Source organism: Triplophysa rosa, linkage group LG20 (genome assembly GCF_024868665.1).
Source record: "Triplophysa rosa linkage group LG20, Trosa_1v2, whole genome shotgun sequence".
Lineage (NCBI taxonomy): Eukaryota > Metazoa > Chordata > Actinopteri > Cypriniformes > Nemacheilidae > Triplophysa > Triplophysa rosa.
This window is the reverse complement of record NC_079909.1, coordinates 4,914,270-4,932,462: the sequence shown is the minus strand read 5'-3', so window position 1 is coordinate 4,932,462 and position 18,193 is coordinate 4,914,270. Positions and strand designations below refer to the sequence as shown.

General features: G+C 37.4%; 1 protein-coding gene across 1 annotated transcript; it reads right to left on the bottom strand.

Moving 5' to 3' along the window:
- Positions 1-1,695: 1,695 nt before the first annotated feature.
- On the bottom strand, positions 1,696-14,385 carry adgrl4 (adhesion G protein-coupled receptor L4). Its single transcript, XM_057362102.1, has 16 exons — positions 14,256-14,385; positions 13,802-13,951; positions 12,917-13,066; positions 12,472-12,618; positions 11,853-11,923; positions 9,710-9,877; positions 8,098-8,281; positions 7,863-7,979; positions 7,572-7,771; positions 7,316-7,492; positions 6,874-7,077; positions 6,561-6,781; positions 5,651-5,717; positions 2,470-2,561; positions 2,156-2,324; positions 1,696-2,062 (listed from the first exon to the last, which is right to left on the bottom strand). The coding sequence occupies exons 1-9, from the start codon at positions 14,299-14,301 to the stop codon at positions 7,680-7,682; spliced, it is 1,125 nt and encodes a 374-aa protein (XP_057218085.1). The 5' UTR covers positions 14,302-14,385; the 3' UTR covers positions 1,696-2,062; positions 2,156-2,324; positions 2,470-2,561; positions 5,651-5,717; positions 6,561-6,781; positions 6,874-7,077; positions 7,316-7,492; positions 7,572-7,679.
- Between the last annotated feature and the right edge of the window lie 3,808 nt (positions 14,386-18,193).

Sequence of the window (18,193 nt, the reverse complement as noted above, 5' to 3'; positions counted from 1 at the left end):
CATGTTTTGAATAAAGTTAGAATGAGTTGTTGGAGGCTTGGTGGTGGTGACATTGATGTTGAGCGACCCTAGTATAGTCAGTTTATAGCCTGGTGTTAAGCTTTTTACATCTGTCAATTGTTTCTACCCTTCAAAATTTATTAAATTGTAAAGATGATCTTGATAGACAGAATGTATTAGAATCATAAAAGTTTGATAATCACAGAACTCATTGTTTGTAATCTTACAAAAGTCTATGGGAAAAATCCAGAGGCTTTTGGTTGCGGGAACCAGTGCGGAGCTAACTTCTGGGTTGGCCTACAAAAAAAACTTCCTGCACTCTACAGGGGTGAAGATTAATTGTGAAGGCGTACTGCAGAAAAACAAAGGTTGCATACCAAAACAAGGTTTTGAATAAGTTGTGCCAGAACAAGCTCCGAATCCACTTTTGCTAGTTTAAGGACGGGAAAAACGGTCAGCATGCTATATTACAAACGCGCTTTTTAAATAACTAATTTTAACTAAAATAACTAAAATAACTAGGTTTCAGTTGGTCAGTGGCGCAGTCTATTTCAGATGCCTCAAAATAACAACGCGCCAACAATGCGCCTGAACACACCTCATTTTCAGATTAGTACGCCCATGGGCGCACAAAAGGGCACAAATGCATTTGCTATTTAAACAACGTGGCGCAGGACGTGAAAATGATAACTACGTCGTACTGAAACTAGCAAAATACAGTCGCATAGCGCCTGGCGTCGGGTGTACGATAGGGCCCAGACAGTTTTGTGTTTCATGAGCAACCATCTCCACAATTATGAGAAGAGGCAGGTTCAGTGCATCAACCTCTCTGAAACCTTCAAAAGCAACTGGATGATGTTCTGATAGACAAATACCACATTTTACTTGAGACTATTCAAAAGTTGTATGAATCTATTGCGAGAAGGTTTGGATCTGTATTTAAGACAAATGGTTCTCCAGCACCTTATTAATAAAGAGATGTCACCTATTTCCACCTGTGTTCACATTATTTTGTCCCTTTATGCTCAAACTGAATCATGTCTTATGGGGAGTCCCCACTCCCCCACCATGAGATACATTTTTTTTTTGGGTGGGACCAATTATCTTAAAACTTATTTTAGAATAGTTTTTAATAGAAAATATGTAAAACAAGTGTAAATATATTATCTTTATTAAACTCCACCCATCAGTATCTGATTGGAATAGAGAAAATTTAAGAACGACTATATTAAATATGTTTTCTGAGTTTGTCACACCATAGTATTAGATAAACACAGTACAAAGACAGAAAAAATTCCCCCCAGAAATGAGTATAAACATGTCTAAATCAGAGTCCAGGTGGGGATTTCTTGGCATTCGTTTTTTTTAACCCAAGCTATCTTTAGAGAGGCGCTAAACAAGCAGTAAACGATATCAAGTGCTTACATTTTTAAAGAGACATGAAAGTCACGTAAAAACATGTAAATGACTTTAATATTGTAAATACATTCACAATATTTTCTGTATCTTAGCTGCGCAAATGTTAGATTTTTAATTATTATTATTCTTAAAAATATATATCTGAAGGACCCACCCAAGTCTATTTTTTACCCCTTATATGCCCCCTAATGCCTTATGGGGGTCCCCTAGTCCCCCCCTCAATTCGAACACTTCCTTTATCAACATCACACCAGAAACACAATGTACACAAGAACAGAAAATGTTTTATTAGTCCAGAATACTGTACATATCAAAGCCTCTTTTCAAAAAGACAAACGTTTAGCTACAAAACATGAAAAGGAATTACTTCTGATTTGTTTGTATGTTGAAACGTTAAGATCACGGCATGCAGTAACATTTTCGTTAATACATTTCATAAAAAAATAAATATATTGTAACTTTCCCTCTTTAGATGTAAATCACTGTGAGGTTCCTGTGAACCTACAGTGATCTAGGTCTCTCTTATACATGCATGTCAGTTGCAGGATAGTGCCGCAGTTAATTGTTCATTTGATAAAGTTCATCTAAAGCATTGGTAGCAACATGGAATATTCTTGAATAATCTGTAGTACTCCTCTTGAATCTGATGAAAGAATTTCAAAAATGCAATTGAGGTGGTGAACAGTTGATGCTGAATAACATAATGTGATAAACTAAGGCACAAAATAATCCTTACCCTTCTGGATAGCACACAAAGGAATATAAAAATGAACATCCCTTGGAACGCATTGGCAAATGTGAAGAGGTACGCTGTGAGGGTGGTCTCATATAGAATGTGCACAACACCAGCTGTCCACGTAACTCCCAGAACAAAGAGAAGAGCTATAGCTCCCCTCGCACATGACCTGAGGAACGTGACACATTCTCAGATGTTCTATATATCATAACATACAGTATATCATATCATATCAATGCATAAGTGTTTACTTATGAGTGATTTAGAATGTATTACTATTACCATTTCATTCATTTTATCATCCATTTCCATACCTGATATTTTCATAATGACTGATTTCAGGTTTCTTTACTGCAGTGTGACGATAAACCTTGAACATAATCACAGCAAATGCCATCAGATTGACCTAAGAGGAAGTCATAATATGACACGGTTACAATGGCTTTATTGAATGTTTCTATGGAACATCAGGCAGATTTACATGAAATCTTGCTTTTCAAGATGTCAAGCATGTTTAAAAAATCTATATAAAAACATTTTTTTAATGTATTTGTATGTTTTAAAAATGAAAGCATTCATTTACAAGACCTTTAAAATCTCATTACCATAATAGTCTTAAAATGTCAATACCATAACTTTGCTAAAAAAGAGAAGCCATGATGCCTAAGCAAGTTTTTATTCATCATACCTAGTATTAGTCACATGAATGAAATATATTTCTATAGAAAAATATTATCGTAACACTTTTTTAAATGTGGAAAACGACCTGAAAACTTCCTGTTACAGTAATGATTACAGTGTGTGTGTGTGTGTGTGTGTGTGTGTGTGTGTGTCACGATGCAGTCTACATTTGACCTGTGTATTCTGGACTTTTATATTACTTCCTGTCCTGTGCCGTGTTTTGTAATCCTTTGTAGTTTTACGTGTTCATTGGTGTTACCAGGTATTTCTTGTCATCTTGTTAAGCTTGTTTTTCCCTGTGTATATACAACCCTTGTGTTTCAGGCGTGTTCTGTCGTTGATGTTTTGTCTTTTTGCCTTGTTTAATAAATGTTAAACTGCATTTGGATCAGATGCCATGCCTGGTTCATGCTCTGTTACAGAACCACTGACCTAAAATGGGTCCAGCAGTGGGTCTAGTTCGTCTATGCCATGGTAACCATTCCCCAGAGCAGGGGTCGGCAAGTAAGTTTGGCATCTGGCCAAAAAAACATTCGCCGCTAGATGGCGGGCCAGAATATAGTCAAAGGCTAATTTAAGAAATTAATTGATGAAAAATGTAACTACAATAGCCTACTTTAAATATATAGTTATTATATAATTACATAATAGTTATATAATTATTTAACGTAGCCTATTTTTTACGCTCCTCACGTACTAAACTGCATTTTTATTTTGCCTGCTGGGGGTACGCTATTACGTCGTGTGCAGAGTGATGTTAACATTTAGCTAGCTAACGTAGATGGTGAGAGAAAATGGAACTATCAAAGAGTCTAAAGAGGAAAGTTGACAGTGAAAATAGGGCATACAAAGAGGAATGGAAAGACAACTATGCATTCATCCTCTTTGTGAATGCAAAGCCGGTGTGTCTTATCTGCAACAAAGTTGTCGCTGTTTGCAAAGAATATAATATTAGACAGCACCACGAGACGAAGCATGGCACCTTTAAAAAAACGGAAGCTGAATTTGCTTTGCTATTGTTCACGTGTTTGTGCTGAGGCCCTGCCTCAGAAGCAAACGTTTCAATGCTTCACTGTTAGCTTTTTCATACCCCATATTTTATGACGGCGATTTAAGAAGTGTGTCTATCGATCGACAGACTCCTTATAATATCTTTCAGAACTTTTCAAATTAAAAGCTCTCAATTCATTTCAAAATAAAACATTGCTGCAAAAACGTTCTCGTACTTTCATTTTGAAGGCAAATTCAAAGACGTGATTGTGACAGATCTATTTCAGAACCAGCTGCGGGCAAAATAATAAAAATAATGCTGCTGGCACGGGCCAGATATTATTGCTGGCGGGCCAGTTGTGGCCCGCGGGCCGCCTGTTGCTGACCCCTGCCCTAGAGACTCAACCAACCACTGCAAACTACACTTGTCCTCGAGGGTCGTTGCATCAATTTTGGATTATACGCTGGCGTATGTTGGGTCTCCTCTCACCGTTGGAGAGGTGGAGATGGACGATTCCCCTAAAACTTTTTTGGGGGGGGCAGTAGGCCTCAGGCTCCGCAGGTCATGGAGCCAGGCCCGTCGCAGAGGCCTGCTTGCCCTAAAATAATGGTGGCTAGCCCGGTCATCATGGCTGCATCACTCGAGCCCACTCGCAAGATGGCCACGAGTCCAGAGCCGGCTCGCAAGATTGCCGCCAACCCAGAGCCCGCTCGCAAGATGGCTTCCATGCCAATGGTCCCAAGTCCGGTGGTCCTGCCCTTGGAGTCAACTCGGCCTGTAATGGCTGCTACCTTGTTGTGTGTCTGGGCTACGCATTGTTCGTCTGCTCCAAAGGTAATTTCTGAACCTGCTGAGCTTCCTGCTTGCACCAAGATGGCCACCTCTGAGGCTCCCAAGCTCTCTGCTTCATCCAAGATGGCCTCATCTGAGTTTCCTGCCTCGTCCAAGATGTCCACAACTGGCCTTCCAGCCCTGCCTGCGCCTCTGCTCAATGGCCCTAGCCCTGTCCCCCTTCATGGGCCTGGCCGTCCGTCCCTCCCTGTTCCGCCTCCGCCCCACCGCCCACCTGTACTTTGTGTTAGGAGCGTCTGGAAGCCGCTCCTTAGAGGGGGGGCCCTGTCACAATCCAGTCTATGTTTGCCCTGTGTATTATTGCGTTTTATATTACTTCCTGTCCTGTGCCAGTGTTTTGTAGTCCTTTGTAGTTTTTCGTGTTAATTGGTGTTTCCCAGGTGTTTCTTGTCATCTTGTTAAGCTTGTTCTTCCCTGTGTATATACAGCCTTTGTGTTTCTGACGTGGTTTGTCAGTCGTTGATGTTTCGTGTTCTTTGTTATCCTTGTGACCTGGTTTGTTTTTGTTTCTTTTGTATTTCTTTTTGCCTTGTTTAATAAATCCCTTGTTTCGGATCCTGCATGTGGATCCAAAGCCCTGCCTGGTTCATGCTCTGTTACAGCGTGTGTGTAAACAGTCTTTAAAAATAAGACCATCAGTCATGGACACCTTTTTTTTCCCTGCTATTAATTTAATTATACATGAATATTCTGTCAATGTTTTTGTCATTTGAGAACATGTAGTAGAACATTGAACAACGTTGATTTTTTTTGTTTCAGCATTTCAATTTTACTTTAAATTACAACATAGGCCTCTCATTCATTCAGACATAGCTGGACCTATTACGGTAATGACTTTTTCAGTAGAAAAGGCAATAAAACACAAAAATACTTACTGTGTTACTGAAATATGTTTTATATTTAAAATTATTGCTGCCATGGTGTTTCAATCATGATGTTTTCATGAGAATTACCCCCGAACAGATACTCACCAGAATGATCAGACAAGCTGGTCCGATGAAACTCCAGATGAAGTTATTTTCAGTGCTCAGCCAACACCTTAAATGAAAATATAAAAAATGTTTATAATTATGGTAAAACTAGATTTAAACAAAAATAAGCGCTTAAGTATTGTGTGTGGTCTTTATGTGATGTTTACAGTGCTGCAGCTAAGAATCCAAGGGGTCTTGACTATTGCTTTGGGTTCCTTTTCCAAAGAATCAAGCGTAGCGTTAGTTCTGGCAGGTCACGTGAGTTCAGCTTGCATCAGCTGATCACATCAGGAGCAGCTAATCCATGTTAACCAATAGTCATACAACACACACTAGACTGCGTCCTATTTAAGTTGCAATTCTTTGCTCCTTATCTGCTGCTTAATCGTATTTCACCTAAAACCCACCTCCATCCCCATCTCCTCCTTATCTGCCTGCATCTTCGGATCTTTTAATTGAATCCTGTTACAGGAACTGTTCTGGTTCCCCAGGTGGGGGGACATGTATTGCTGCGCTCCTGCTATGTCCATGCAAGTCTGCATGGACGGGCAGAGAGTTTGCCCAGAACAGTTTCATTCCGCCAAACTAAATATATGCTATCGTTAAATAATTGACGACAGTGGTCCCGACAGAAATACAAATAAAAATCCACTGTTCAACACACAAGGGATGAAAGAGTCCACATCCTCGTCTATGATATTCTGGTCCTTGAAAATGAAACTGATTCATCCTTCAATCTACCATGGACCAATCGTAAGTCAGATCTCTTAGTAAAGGAGCATAACTTCTCAACAAGCCATGTTTTTCAAATGCGTGGGGGGGGATAATGGAGCTTTGTTCAAAACCAAAAATCCCATACATTTCATAATTATCTTTTAATTAATAATTTAGGACAATACTAATAACTTACACAGTATTGGTGCCATAATATTTGGAGCCAAGAGTTGCAGATATTGCGACGACTATGGCAGGGCTCCCGTAGCCAAATAAGTAAAAGTTCCGATGGAGGAAGCCTTTGTTGTAGATGACGCCAACAACGATGAGATATAAATGAATACCCTCAATGCACATCCACGCAAACGCGGAGAGGAAGAAATAGTGCAACAGTCCCGCAATGAGAGAACAGAACCACTACAAAAAATATATATATAAATAACATTAAAATGCGACATTAAAACAACACTGTGTGTTATAAAGTTAATAATAAAGTATATTGTGTGGACCCTGTGTGCGATCTTGTTGATCCCGATGAGAAAGATGAACTGGGCCATGAAGAGGCTGCAACACATGTTCTTGTGGATGGTGGTTCTGGTGTTCTGGATGTCACGGAAGAACCAGAAAGTGAAGATGCACATGGAAAGACAGATGATGGAGATGACCATTCCCAACTGAGTTATCCGCGTCAGAACGTTATAATGTGCGATTAGCTGCGTAAAACACTGGAAAAAACAAAAAACAAATTGTACCATATTTACAGATGTAATTACACTACAAGTTTAAACTAACCACCACATTATTTTCTATATTATTGAATAATGATTGATAGATTTTGTCATTCAGTGCAATGACATTTATACGTTTTAAAAGTGAATTATGTGTCCAAAATGTGTTGTATTGTGAAAGAACACCAGCAGGGGGAAGCACACGTGATCAGCTGTGACTTACATTGGCCCGAGCGGAGGACATGAGAATAGCGAAGTGTGTCAGGTGATTACAGGAACAGGAAGTGTGAGTGGCATTAACATGGATACGTTTACACCCGTCCAAACTCCAGTGTCCCATCATGCTCCGCGAATACTCCCAGAAGGCACATTTAGTCTCATCGTGGGCAGCATCGATCTCCTGAATGAAAGAGTGAAATTCTGTCGACTCCACTTTCAAATGATGTTGAAAAACGAAATGCATTGAGTGAAGGTGATACCTCTGTGTGTTTGAGAGTGAAGGTCACATTGTTCAGCGAGAATCCCTGTGTGTTACTGATGGCAGCTGCGATCACCGGTGAATTCACCGCGATTTCACCGGCTGCGGCTTATCGAGAGTAATCGACCACGCCGGGGTCATCGGTGGGCTTCAGAAGACCCCCAATACCATTATACACAAGAAACACAATGGAGGTGCTTTCTGCAACCGAGACAGAAATATTTCTTATTAAATCAGTTGGTAGATTTGACGTTGGTCAAAGAAAATGAACAAACTAGAAAAATATACCAACCATTGTTGCTTTTGTCTTTTGAGTACTTAGGTGAAAGTGAAATCGAGTTTCCTTGTACGATGGCTGAAACTGGACGCTTGGGCGCTTGGTGCGGTTCAAAGGTGTATAGTTTCATTTCTAGAAATAATAAGATCAGTTACTGTAATAAAAGAGGGATATCTTTTGACACTAGTTTTGTTATTAATATTCATATGAAAATGAATGATGACGGGTCATCTTGTCTCATATGTCTCACCTACGTCACCAGCGTCCACCTGCAATTGCGCAGAGCGTGTGTATCCCGCAGACAGAGCGAGCGTTTGCTTCTCTGCTGTGTGAAGGAGTGTGGTGAGATAATACTTCCTTGATTCTGGATTGATCTTCTCCCACTCCACCTTCTCATCTCTCTCGATGAAATTATTCACCGTAAAAACCAAATCCTGCCATACAAACACGCAATTGATTTAGGAAAGAACAACATAGCATTTGTTATTCACAGCCACAGAAAAAGTAAATAGATCACTCCAGTTTTGCCTTTAATCAGCATGACTAAATGTATTTTAATTTCAACAGAAACTATGTGAAAATACTGACACATGAAAGTTGTGATATAAAACCAGTCTTATTGCATTATGTGTTATCACTAGATTGCAGAATGAAACAAAAATTATAGTTTTACTAAACACATACCTATAATTAGTACATTTAGAAAAACTGAAAACTGAGTTGTAGAGGACTCTTATTTTATTCCTGTATATAGCTGCTCAGACATTGCTCAATTTTAATTTATATTTTAGACTTAAAGTCAGATATGGAACAACAGGATGACAAAATTGTCATTCTTGTGTGAAAATGTATCGCTTTCATTTTTTTGATTAAAAAGTAATAAAACGTTTTACATGAGAGCTAATAGTAAATGTAAAATACGGCTTATGCTAAATCAAATTTTTAGTGTTGAAAAAATACACTTATTTTTGAGAATGTTTCAATTCAATTTTTGAGAAATAAGTCTTCTTAAAGCTAAACAATATATTTTTGTGAGGAAAAACTGAAATTGAAATATGGTTGGACATGAACCATATTGAATAGTGCCTTTTTTCAGTTACCATAATTTCAGTCTGTTCTTTAAGAAACATGACTTCTGAATATTTAACATAGTGTGCCAAACATACAGACAACTTTAATAGACGGCTAAACCAACAATAAAAATTCTGTTATCATTTACTCACCTTCGAGTTGTTTCAAATCTGTATAAATTTTTTTTTCTGATGAACACAGAGAAAGATATTTGGAAGAATGCTTGTAACCAAACAGTTATTGGCCAGTGGCCACCATTGACTACCATAGTAGGAAAAACTTGTTCTGTTGATCACAAAAGAAGATATTTTGAAGAATGTAGGAAAGCAAACAGTTCTGGGGCACTTTTGACTGCATTGTATTTTTTCCTACTATAGTAGTCAATGGTGGCCATGAACTGTTTGGTTACGAGCATTCTTCCAAATATCTTTCTCTGTGTACAACCAAACAAAGAAATGTACACAGATTTGGAACCACTATAGAGTGAGTCATTTATGACAGAATTTTCATTTTGGGGTGAACTATCTCTTGTGCTTTTGTTACATCCATTTTAAAATAAACATGTTGTCTTGGCATGATCTCTATGAGTGGTCATATAAAAAAAGAGCTACTTCCTCAAAACTTCCTCCTTTTGTGTTATGAAGAAAGTAACTGCATTTAGGTTTGGCATATCATAAAGGTGGGTTAAAAATGAGAGATTCTTTTTGCGATGAATGATTCCTTTACTGTCCATACTGGAGCAGTTAGATGTTTCAGGATTTTTCAAACTTCATCATGCAAAGGCAGGTTACCGTGATGGTTTGATTGATGTTTTCTTCAGGATGTTCTCGTTCATCTCCAGCACTCAGGACAGGGCTGGCCATGGCCTCGATGTATGATATGAGAAGAACCGGAGAGAGGTCAGCCGATGTTTGAAGTCTTATCTCTTTTAGCCGCTCTGGAGTTGACAAATTGATCATCTACAGCCCGGAGAGAGAAAAAGAGCTTTAATATATGCCCAGAGACAACATCGTTGACAGCATAAGAAATACTATCCATCCATGCTAAAAAACAAACAAACAAATAAATAAAACAACTTAAACTGACAAACCCGCCCATAAAAAAACACAGATCCCTAATGTCTCTATTTATTCAGACATCAATGAGATTATAAGGAGAGCAAAACCTTTTTTAAGTATTTCTGAGACACATTAGCAGATCAAAAAATCTCCCAAATGTCTCCATTTAGTTTTAGAAGAGATCTTTGCCAAGTCTAGCAAAACTCACTATTATTGAAGATTTCAATATTCATTCACTTCAAACATTTCTTATCAAATTCACAGAAAGAAATCTTCAATAATTTTAAACCTCTATACTCTTAATGTAACAATTGTCTCTTTGTTTCTATTATTTTCTTTATTTTTTTAGAAGAAACATCTAAGTTGATACTCAAATGAAACACAACTGAGACCTCCATCAAATCTCCTATGAAAGAGCAACATATGAGCAATCACATTTCTTCTGGGCATTGCGCAAAACCTTTACAACTATTAAAATGACTAAAGATCAAATACAAACCAGACTGGTTTCAAATATTTTCCTGATCAAGGAAATTGAAATGACAGCACACAACTGATGATTGAACATGCTTGTGTTGTCTTGAACGTCATGAGTCTGCTGACTGTATAGGATTTCACGTGGTGTAGTGACACATTTAAAAAGAAACTTGGCACGTTTAAGTTGTCAAGCAGGTACTAGAAAACAAACAAAGAAAATCACATCATCTAAACCTGATCATTCTCTGTCATTTATTTTGAAAAGAGGTGTACATCTGCATCTGCACCACCAGAGGGCGCCATGCTCTAACGATCAAATAAAAATGGTGAATTTATTATTACCACTAGTCAACACTGTAGCGATATACAGTTAAGAGCAAATGTATGGGAATCACTAAATTCATTCTTAATCGAAGATTTAAGTTATTCGTTTTTTATGTAATGCACTGATACATTTGAAAAAAAATAATAAACATTTATAAACAACTAATGTTATACATTAAATAGATGTTATATCATTGATTTATTTCTCTCTTATATTTGATGGTTATAATAGATAATCATTAAAAAGCTAATTTATGTTTTATTACATATATGATCATATTTGAATGATGTACTGTACGTGTTTGTTCTTGCGTGGCCTCTCACATCCTTCCCTCAATATTGATGCTGCTTACATTTCCAAAAACATTCTGTCCATCCTGATGGTGACATGACAAAATCCTCATGACTGAACTCTCGTGGCAGCTGTTTCCTGAACTAGAGCTGTTCTCAGCAAGGTGAGGGGGAAATATCAGAGAGGTGCGTGACTCGACTCCACCTCTGAGAGTTCCAGTTATCACTGAGTCTGTCTGGTATTTTTGCACAGGGCACAAACGTGTTCAATGAAGCCTGTACAGTATTTAGAGGAGAATGGGGAATACAAACCCTAGCGCGTGTAAATGTATAATGAGCTTGAGTCAGAATGTTAAACTGTTATTTCAGGATAAAACGCTCAGAAATATACATCTGGTCAATTTTAAATGGTGTCATTTATACAATTCAACCTTTTTTTGTTGGCCAAAATGAACCCATAACCTTTTACTCATTACGGTTTTATATACGTACTCATGGCTGTTTTATAATTACGACTTTAAGCTATGTGTGTGGAAATTAATTTAAAAATATTGTCTGGTGTAAAAAGCCTTGAAGCTTTGAATGTGTATTTTTTGAAGTATCCATGCATACTGTATGTAACTGACATGTAAGACAGATGTCACTCCTCTATATATATATATATATATATATATATAGCCTATATATATTTATAATGTAATGACAAACTTCTGGTTATGTAACTTATGTTAATCAATGCAACCATGTGGCAAAGTGAATATGTGACTTAAATTATGTAACTCACTGCTTCTAGTGTGCTGTTAACAGTCTCAGTGATACACCTCTGGTCCTGATGACAGCGGCTCTTTGGGTTTTCTGACAGATCACATAAAAATCAAATGTTTGAACACAAATTATATTTGACCTAAAGCAGTGGTTCTCAAACTGGGGGTCCCAAGATGAATTCAGGGGGGCCACTGATTTTGTGGCATTTTATGAAATATAGAAATTTATCATAAACCTTATGAAATCAAACATCAGAAAATAAGCCCACCAACCAAAATAATTAATGTTCCAGCATTGTATAACTGAATGTGTTTTTGTTTTAATTAAAATTCTAAGTTTAAGATTATAAGTCTTTATTTGGGGGGCCGCAAAGCGATGCACTTCTCACGATGAAAACGCTTGAGAACCACTGACCTAAAGGCACACACATTTTACTCTCATCATTTACTCATCCTCGTGTCATTACAAACATGCCTGACTTTCTTTCTTTCTTGCAGATTAAAAGAAAATCCTACAGGTTTGGAATGACATGAGGGTTAGGGAATGATGACATAATTATTCCGTTAAATGGATTTTTTACATATCTCAAAATTTACAAGCAGGCACCTAGTAAGTGAATTATGAAACTGAGTTCTCACCTCTACATTCTCTCCCTCTGTTAGGCTTAAACCAGGGACCTGCTGGAGATGTATATCCTCTCTTGCACGAGCAGATGAACGAACCGTTTGTGTTGTGGCATTTAGAGAAGGGTCCACATCTACCGGCATCTGCACACTCATCAATATCTGTAAATACACAAGAAAACATTTCTTGTATTCATTTATTATTTTATAAACATGTTTGAATAGAACTTAAATGATAAATCGACTAAAAATGTAAGATTCTGTCCATAATATGCTTTATTGATATTATTTGCAGATTTGTGCAAAACTTGACACATTTATTTTCAACAGCATTTTAATGGGATTCGAAGTCACAAGTGTTTGTTCGTGAGTGACCCAGAAAAAAATCTTAAATACTGAATAATTTGATGTAGTGTCAAATGAATTCATATGATTGACACTTATTCGTGTTCCGTCATACCTTGGCAATGTGTGCCATCATTGGTTTGAAAGTGCTGTTGTCCATTTGAAATGAATCCAGAAACACAAGTACAGTAATAACCTCCAACAGTGTTGGTGCAGTTGGCATTGGGACCACATATTCCTGTCACATTCTCACATTCATTATCATCTGTGAGGGATCAGAAACACACGTTCAAATGAGAATCTGTCCTGGAGTAACACCCGATAAACTAACGGGCATAACAACAATACAGTTTTACAGAAAAGAGTTATGTAATTCACTGCTTGTCTGACACTCACTCTGAAAGAAACATTTTTGCAAGACAAATATTATGAAATTCATAATAATATAAAACAATATGATATGAAATAATATGATGTATATAAATAAATAATTATATTATTAAACCTTGATCATTTGATCATCGTATATTTTGCTATAGTTTGAATTTATATCAACATTGTAAAAAAATGTTTTAGTTTTACATGCAATTATACTGTAGAATAAGATAAATTATACACATTAAATGATTTTTTTTTCTTAAAATAATATTTCATATGACTGAATTATTTCTATTTTTAAATGTGCTTGATAAAAACACAAAAATCTACTTTCTTCCAAACCCAGTTAAATCAAGTGGTCAAAGATGTTAAATGTTTTGCTATAGCTTTGAGAGTTCAATTCCAAGTCAGCTGAATCTTTACCTGTGTGTTTGAATATTGACCTTGAACACACAGCTGCATTACACCAAATACTTCTCTATTAATTATTAAGGAATTGACATTCTCTTTAAAAACCTGTTAAAGGCAAAAAACTATTAACACTTGTTGTTACACAAACAACCAAAGTGCACTGTGGTACATTTATCGTGTTGATTTATTGTAATAAAAACAAATGGCAAACCCCGGCAGTTGTTGATTCCGTCACCGGTGAAGCCTTGTTTGCAGAAGCAGGCGTGTTTGGAGTCATCCTTCAGTTTACAGACAGCATGCTGGCGACAGGACTTACAAATGTCAGTAAAACTGCATGGATCCAGCACACTTGAAAGCCAGGCTTTAAAAAGACGGCATAATAAAAAAAATACTTAAAAACTTTCTCACATATTGTAAGCCTACAAAGATCATCGTAGTGCAGTGTACAAAACAATAAACTTGTTTATAAATGTAAAAAAAATTTTTTGGTTTGCTGTGTCTTTTCAACATAAACTCTTTCATCGTCATTTAGTAATGAAAAACAAAGTTGAACAATAAAATAACGCAAAAGTTCAGACAAACTGTTAGAATATGACAGATCTAGACATTTACATGCAGTCTGGACACCGCACAGCCAGCGGTCAGATCTGATCAGAGTCACTTACCAGCTAAAAGCAGAAGTTTCATTGGAGAACTGAGGAAAAACTCCATTTCGGAGCTGAAGCTGGAATGTCTTGAAGCACCAAGCCAACGTCCATCTGACGCATAGCATTTCCTTATGTCACTTCCTGTTTCTCTAATCCTGATCCTTCCTGTCCGAGACCTCAATTAGAAACACTGAGGGACACGGCAACTCATCCCATCCCGCACAACACCGTCATCATTGAACATACGCAATAATAAAAACTCACATACTTGTTTAAGACCAGTAGTCTGTCGCACATTCGATTTTTATTATGTCTCAGTAACCGTGCAAAATCTAAAACGGTTCACCTTTATTTTATATAAAACTTGTTTGTTGTTATTTGTTTTTATCCTAAAACTTTACACATTCAGACACATAAAACTCTGATGTTGATTTCTTCACATCACACTACAAATTCACTCATGCTGTCAGCTGTTATTGTTTGCAGTCTTGGGTTACAAACGTATCTTCGAGCCAAAACCTTTATTTCTTGACGTTTCTATCAGGACTCGAGGTATCAGAGTTGGGTGGAGAGCTATATTTAACCACATGCTTCTTTGTTCTAGACGTCTGCAAGAAATGTGTGCTTGAAGATAAGAAGCAAGTTTGAGTCTGGACGGGTCACAACACCCACTAGATGATTCCAGACTTCCCAAAAACTAACGGGAAAGCAGAAGGGCACAGTTTAAAAGCACTTTAATTTGTTACATGTTAAAATAAACTGTTGAAATTCTACTTTTTTTTGTTTACAATTGTTTATCATGTTGTCAGGTGTCATCTGCCTCTGCATCTTTTCTCAAAGCTACCTTTTCTCTTTTCAAAGCCTTTTTTACAATATTATCAGCTTGTGTTAGTTTATTGCCTCGGATACATGGGTAGTTCATTACAAACCTATGGAAATGTTCCACTAACGTCCAACAAACACGTGTCCAAATGATTTGAACATTCAATCTATTGCTTTTGAGATGTTTTGCGTTAGAAATGTGCTTGTTATATCGCTGATGCTAGTGAAGTGCAAAGACATTCTTATCTTACAAGTTAATCTTGTGTTTAAGGTGCTTACATACTTTTGTGGCCACGGCACTGTGTATTTAACAAAATAAGAAGAATATAATTACAAATTGTTTAAATTTGTGAGCAGTGAAACAGAACGTTGGCTGTGACATGAACGCTGATCTCTGTCAGCTCTGTGTGTAACTTTTATCCCTGTGTGACCCATGACAGCAAGATGGAGGGTGCGGCTTTTCCTTCTGTTTCTAAACAATAAGACAGGACCTCTAGCCCGACACACATCCGCTCGCCACTGGACCGTGATTACCGTAAACTCAGCAGGTCTCAAGTACAACCCATACTGCCCCCTGCTGGCTCATATTGTACGCACAGCCTTAACAGTTTAATGAAGATTTGTAAAAGTAAATTTGTAATCTGAAACATGACTGGTTACAAGTAAAATTTCTTTACTTGTGAATAATACTAAAAGTGTCATTTTTAAGTTCGAGTATTGAAATGAAAATCTGAAACTTTAAAAAGATTTAAAAGTAGTCTGAAAAGAATGGACGTTCATTTTGCTTTCTCCTTTTGTTGTACATCCTTTAAGATGGCTGGCAATATAGGCCCTAAATTGGCTTCTTTCAAATGTCCATACAAAGGCGGAAAGTCAAATTTCCCTAAATGTAAAACTTCACAAGACTTTAAACTTCACAAAAACACAAAAATTCTGTAATTTGAGAATCACCCGTACATAACCGCCATCCTTTTAACCTCTCTCTCTCTGTGCGAGCCCACATTACACAGCGAAACACTCCACTGCCGCTTGTAGCGATGTCTGGATCGTCTTGAGGATCAAATTGGTGGTTGTGAAACTCCAAACAAATTAAATTGTATATTGCGAATGTCTGCAGGCCTGAAGTTTCTAGATGAGTAAGCGCTCAACGAGCAGTCCGTATAAAGCACTGCCTCTCCTGTCTCACAGACTCATAAATATATTTGTCTTGCCTGAGATTCACCACAGTCGACTGAACTAACCCATAGTCCCTGCAGTTTAAGGGCAGTATTTCCATTTTAAGAACCACTTTTCTTGCGAATTTGCACATGCCTTATGGGCAGCAAGTGTGGACAAATGCATCATTTACTCTCCTGTGATGTGCAGCTCATTTCAAACCTGAAACCAAGAAGCCTGAAGACTTTTTTAGCCTCAACGTGGACCACTTGCCAATGTATTCCTCATGCACAGAGACCGAGAGCAGATTTTGATGAAACAATAGCTGAATGATTGGAGTGGAAATGGAAAACTTTTGTGAATTTTAAAGCTTGTATTTTAAAGGTCCAATGTGTTATTTCTTGGAGGATATAATATAATATACATGACCATGTGTTCAGAGGTCTGTAAAGACCTTACATAATGAAGCGTTATGTTTTTATTACCTTTCTACAGTAGCCCTAAACAGACAAACTTCTCTACAGAGCGCGTATCGTAAATACGCTATCTCCTTCGGCAAAGAAGCGAAAAAATGTGACGGTATCTTAGTTCTGTGTCAGCCACCGTAGTGCTTCAAAAGGGAGGGGGAGGGGTGGAGTGAGCCGTTGGTTGCAATTCGCAACCTCACCACTAGATGCCGCTAAATTTCATAAACTGGAAATTAAACCTGACTAATTATTGGACTTTGCTCTGTCATGGGAGACATCCTTGTCTTAAAAAATCAGCCCAAGCAATAATAACAGATTAAGCTACACTAGACATCGACATAAATACGTCTAGGTATGCAAGCTAGATTTTATGCATTATTTACCCACCATGGTTTTACTACAATAATCATAGTTTATTTGTATTAAACCAATATAGAAACAAATGTACCTTTGTCTCATTACAATAATTATAGTGTAATCACGGTATTTCAAGTTTTTTTTTACAACAAATGGTAATTAAACTGTAAAAAAGTGTAATGTTGCTTTTACTATTTATTTTCAAGGCCAATTCATAAATGTTTCCAAATCAGATAAATACTCTGACTACATAGCCAGGCATCTCTATATCAAAATCAGGTGTATTCTTCGTTTACTGCTAAAGCTGCGTTTCTCCTGAAGCCCTCCTTGACACCTTTTTTTAATGGGCTGAATTGAATCGGTTCGCGATTCGGTCTGATTCGGACACTTCACTCCCGCACTGAATCATTCGGTGCGGCGACATCACTCAGTGCAACAGTAACGACCAAACGGGAAACTTCACCACTCAGAGAACAAAAAGGCTGCTGTATAAAGTTTGTTGTTTGTCAACATGGGAGACGTTTCAGTTTAACGCCTGTGTGTGGTGCTGCTGCTTGTTAAAGAAGACTCCACTGCAGGTAATGTTCTGACCAAAACTGTATTAAACACCAACAGTACACTAACAGAACGCCTTTAAACACACTTGACCATCTCTTACATCCTGAGTTAAGGATTGTTTTAATTTATACAAACGCATTGCAATTTCTATTTAGCAGACAACCAATCACAAACGACCAAATATTCACGAGTTTTGTGCAGTGCAGTGCAGAGCAGAAAAGGGCATATTTGTTTGCCTAAACATCACAACATTATTACCTAAACTGTGTGTTATCATATGTATGCGGATGGCAGATGGATAAACTGTTCAAGTGACCATGTGTGCATTACCCCACAGTGTAGTTAGCAGATGTTTGCCGTCACAGATGTGATATGTGCAGGACTGATGTCTTCTGGTTCTCCTCTGGTTCATCTGTGTGCAGAGCTGTATCTAGACAACACTTTGATGGCTTTGATTTGTTTAACTTCTTGGTCAGGGCATATTTATATTAAAATATGTCAATTTATATTAAATGAGATAGTGAGAAGATTTGACCAGTATGTTCATGTGGATGTTAGGAAAACGTACAATGTTTATTTTATTATTTATTTAACCAG

What these genes read in the sequence shown, in the direction of transcription:
- adgrl4 (XM_057362102.1), bottom strand. Translation starts at nt 14,301, where the DNA reads ATGGAGTTTTTCCTCAGTTCTCCAATGAAACTTCTGCTTTTAGCTG. An exon ending in CGGAATCAACAACTGCCGGG is followed by an intron (nt 13,067 to 13,801) that starts GTTTGCCATTTG and finishes GATCCCTCACAG; the next exon opens with ATGATAATGAATGTGAGAAT. An exon ending in CAGAGGGAGAGAATGTAGAG is followed by an intron (nt 11,924 to 12,471) that starts GTGAGAACTCAG and finishes GTGATCTGTCAG; the next exon opens with AAAACCCAAAGAGCCGCTGT.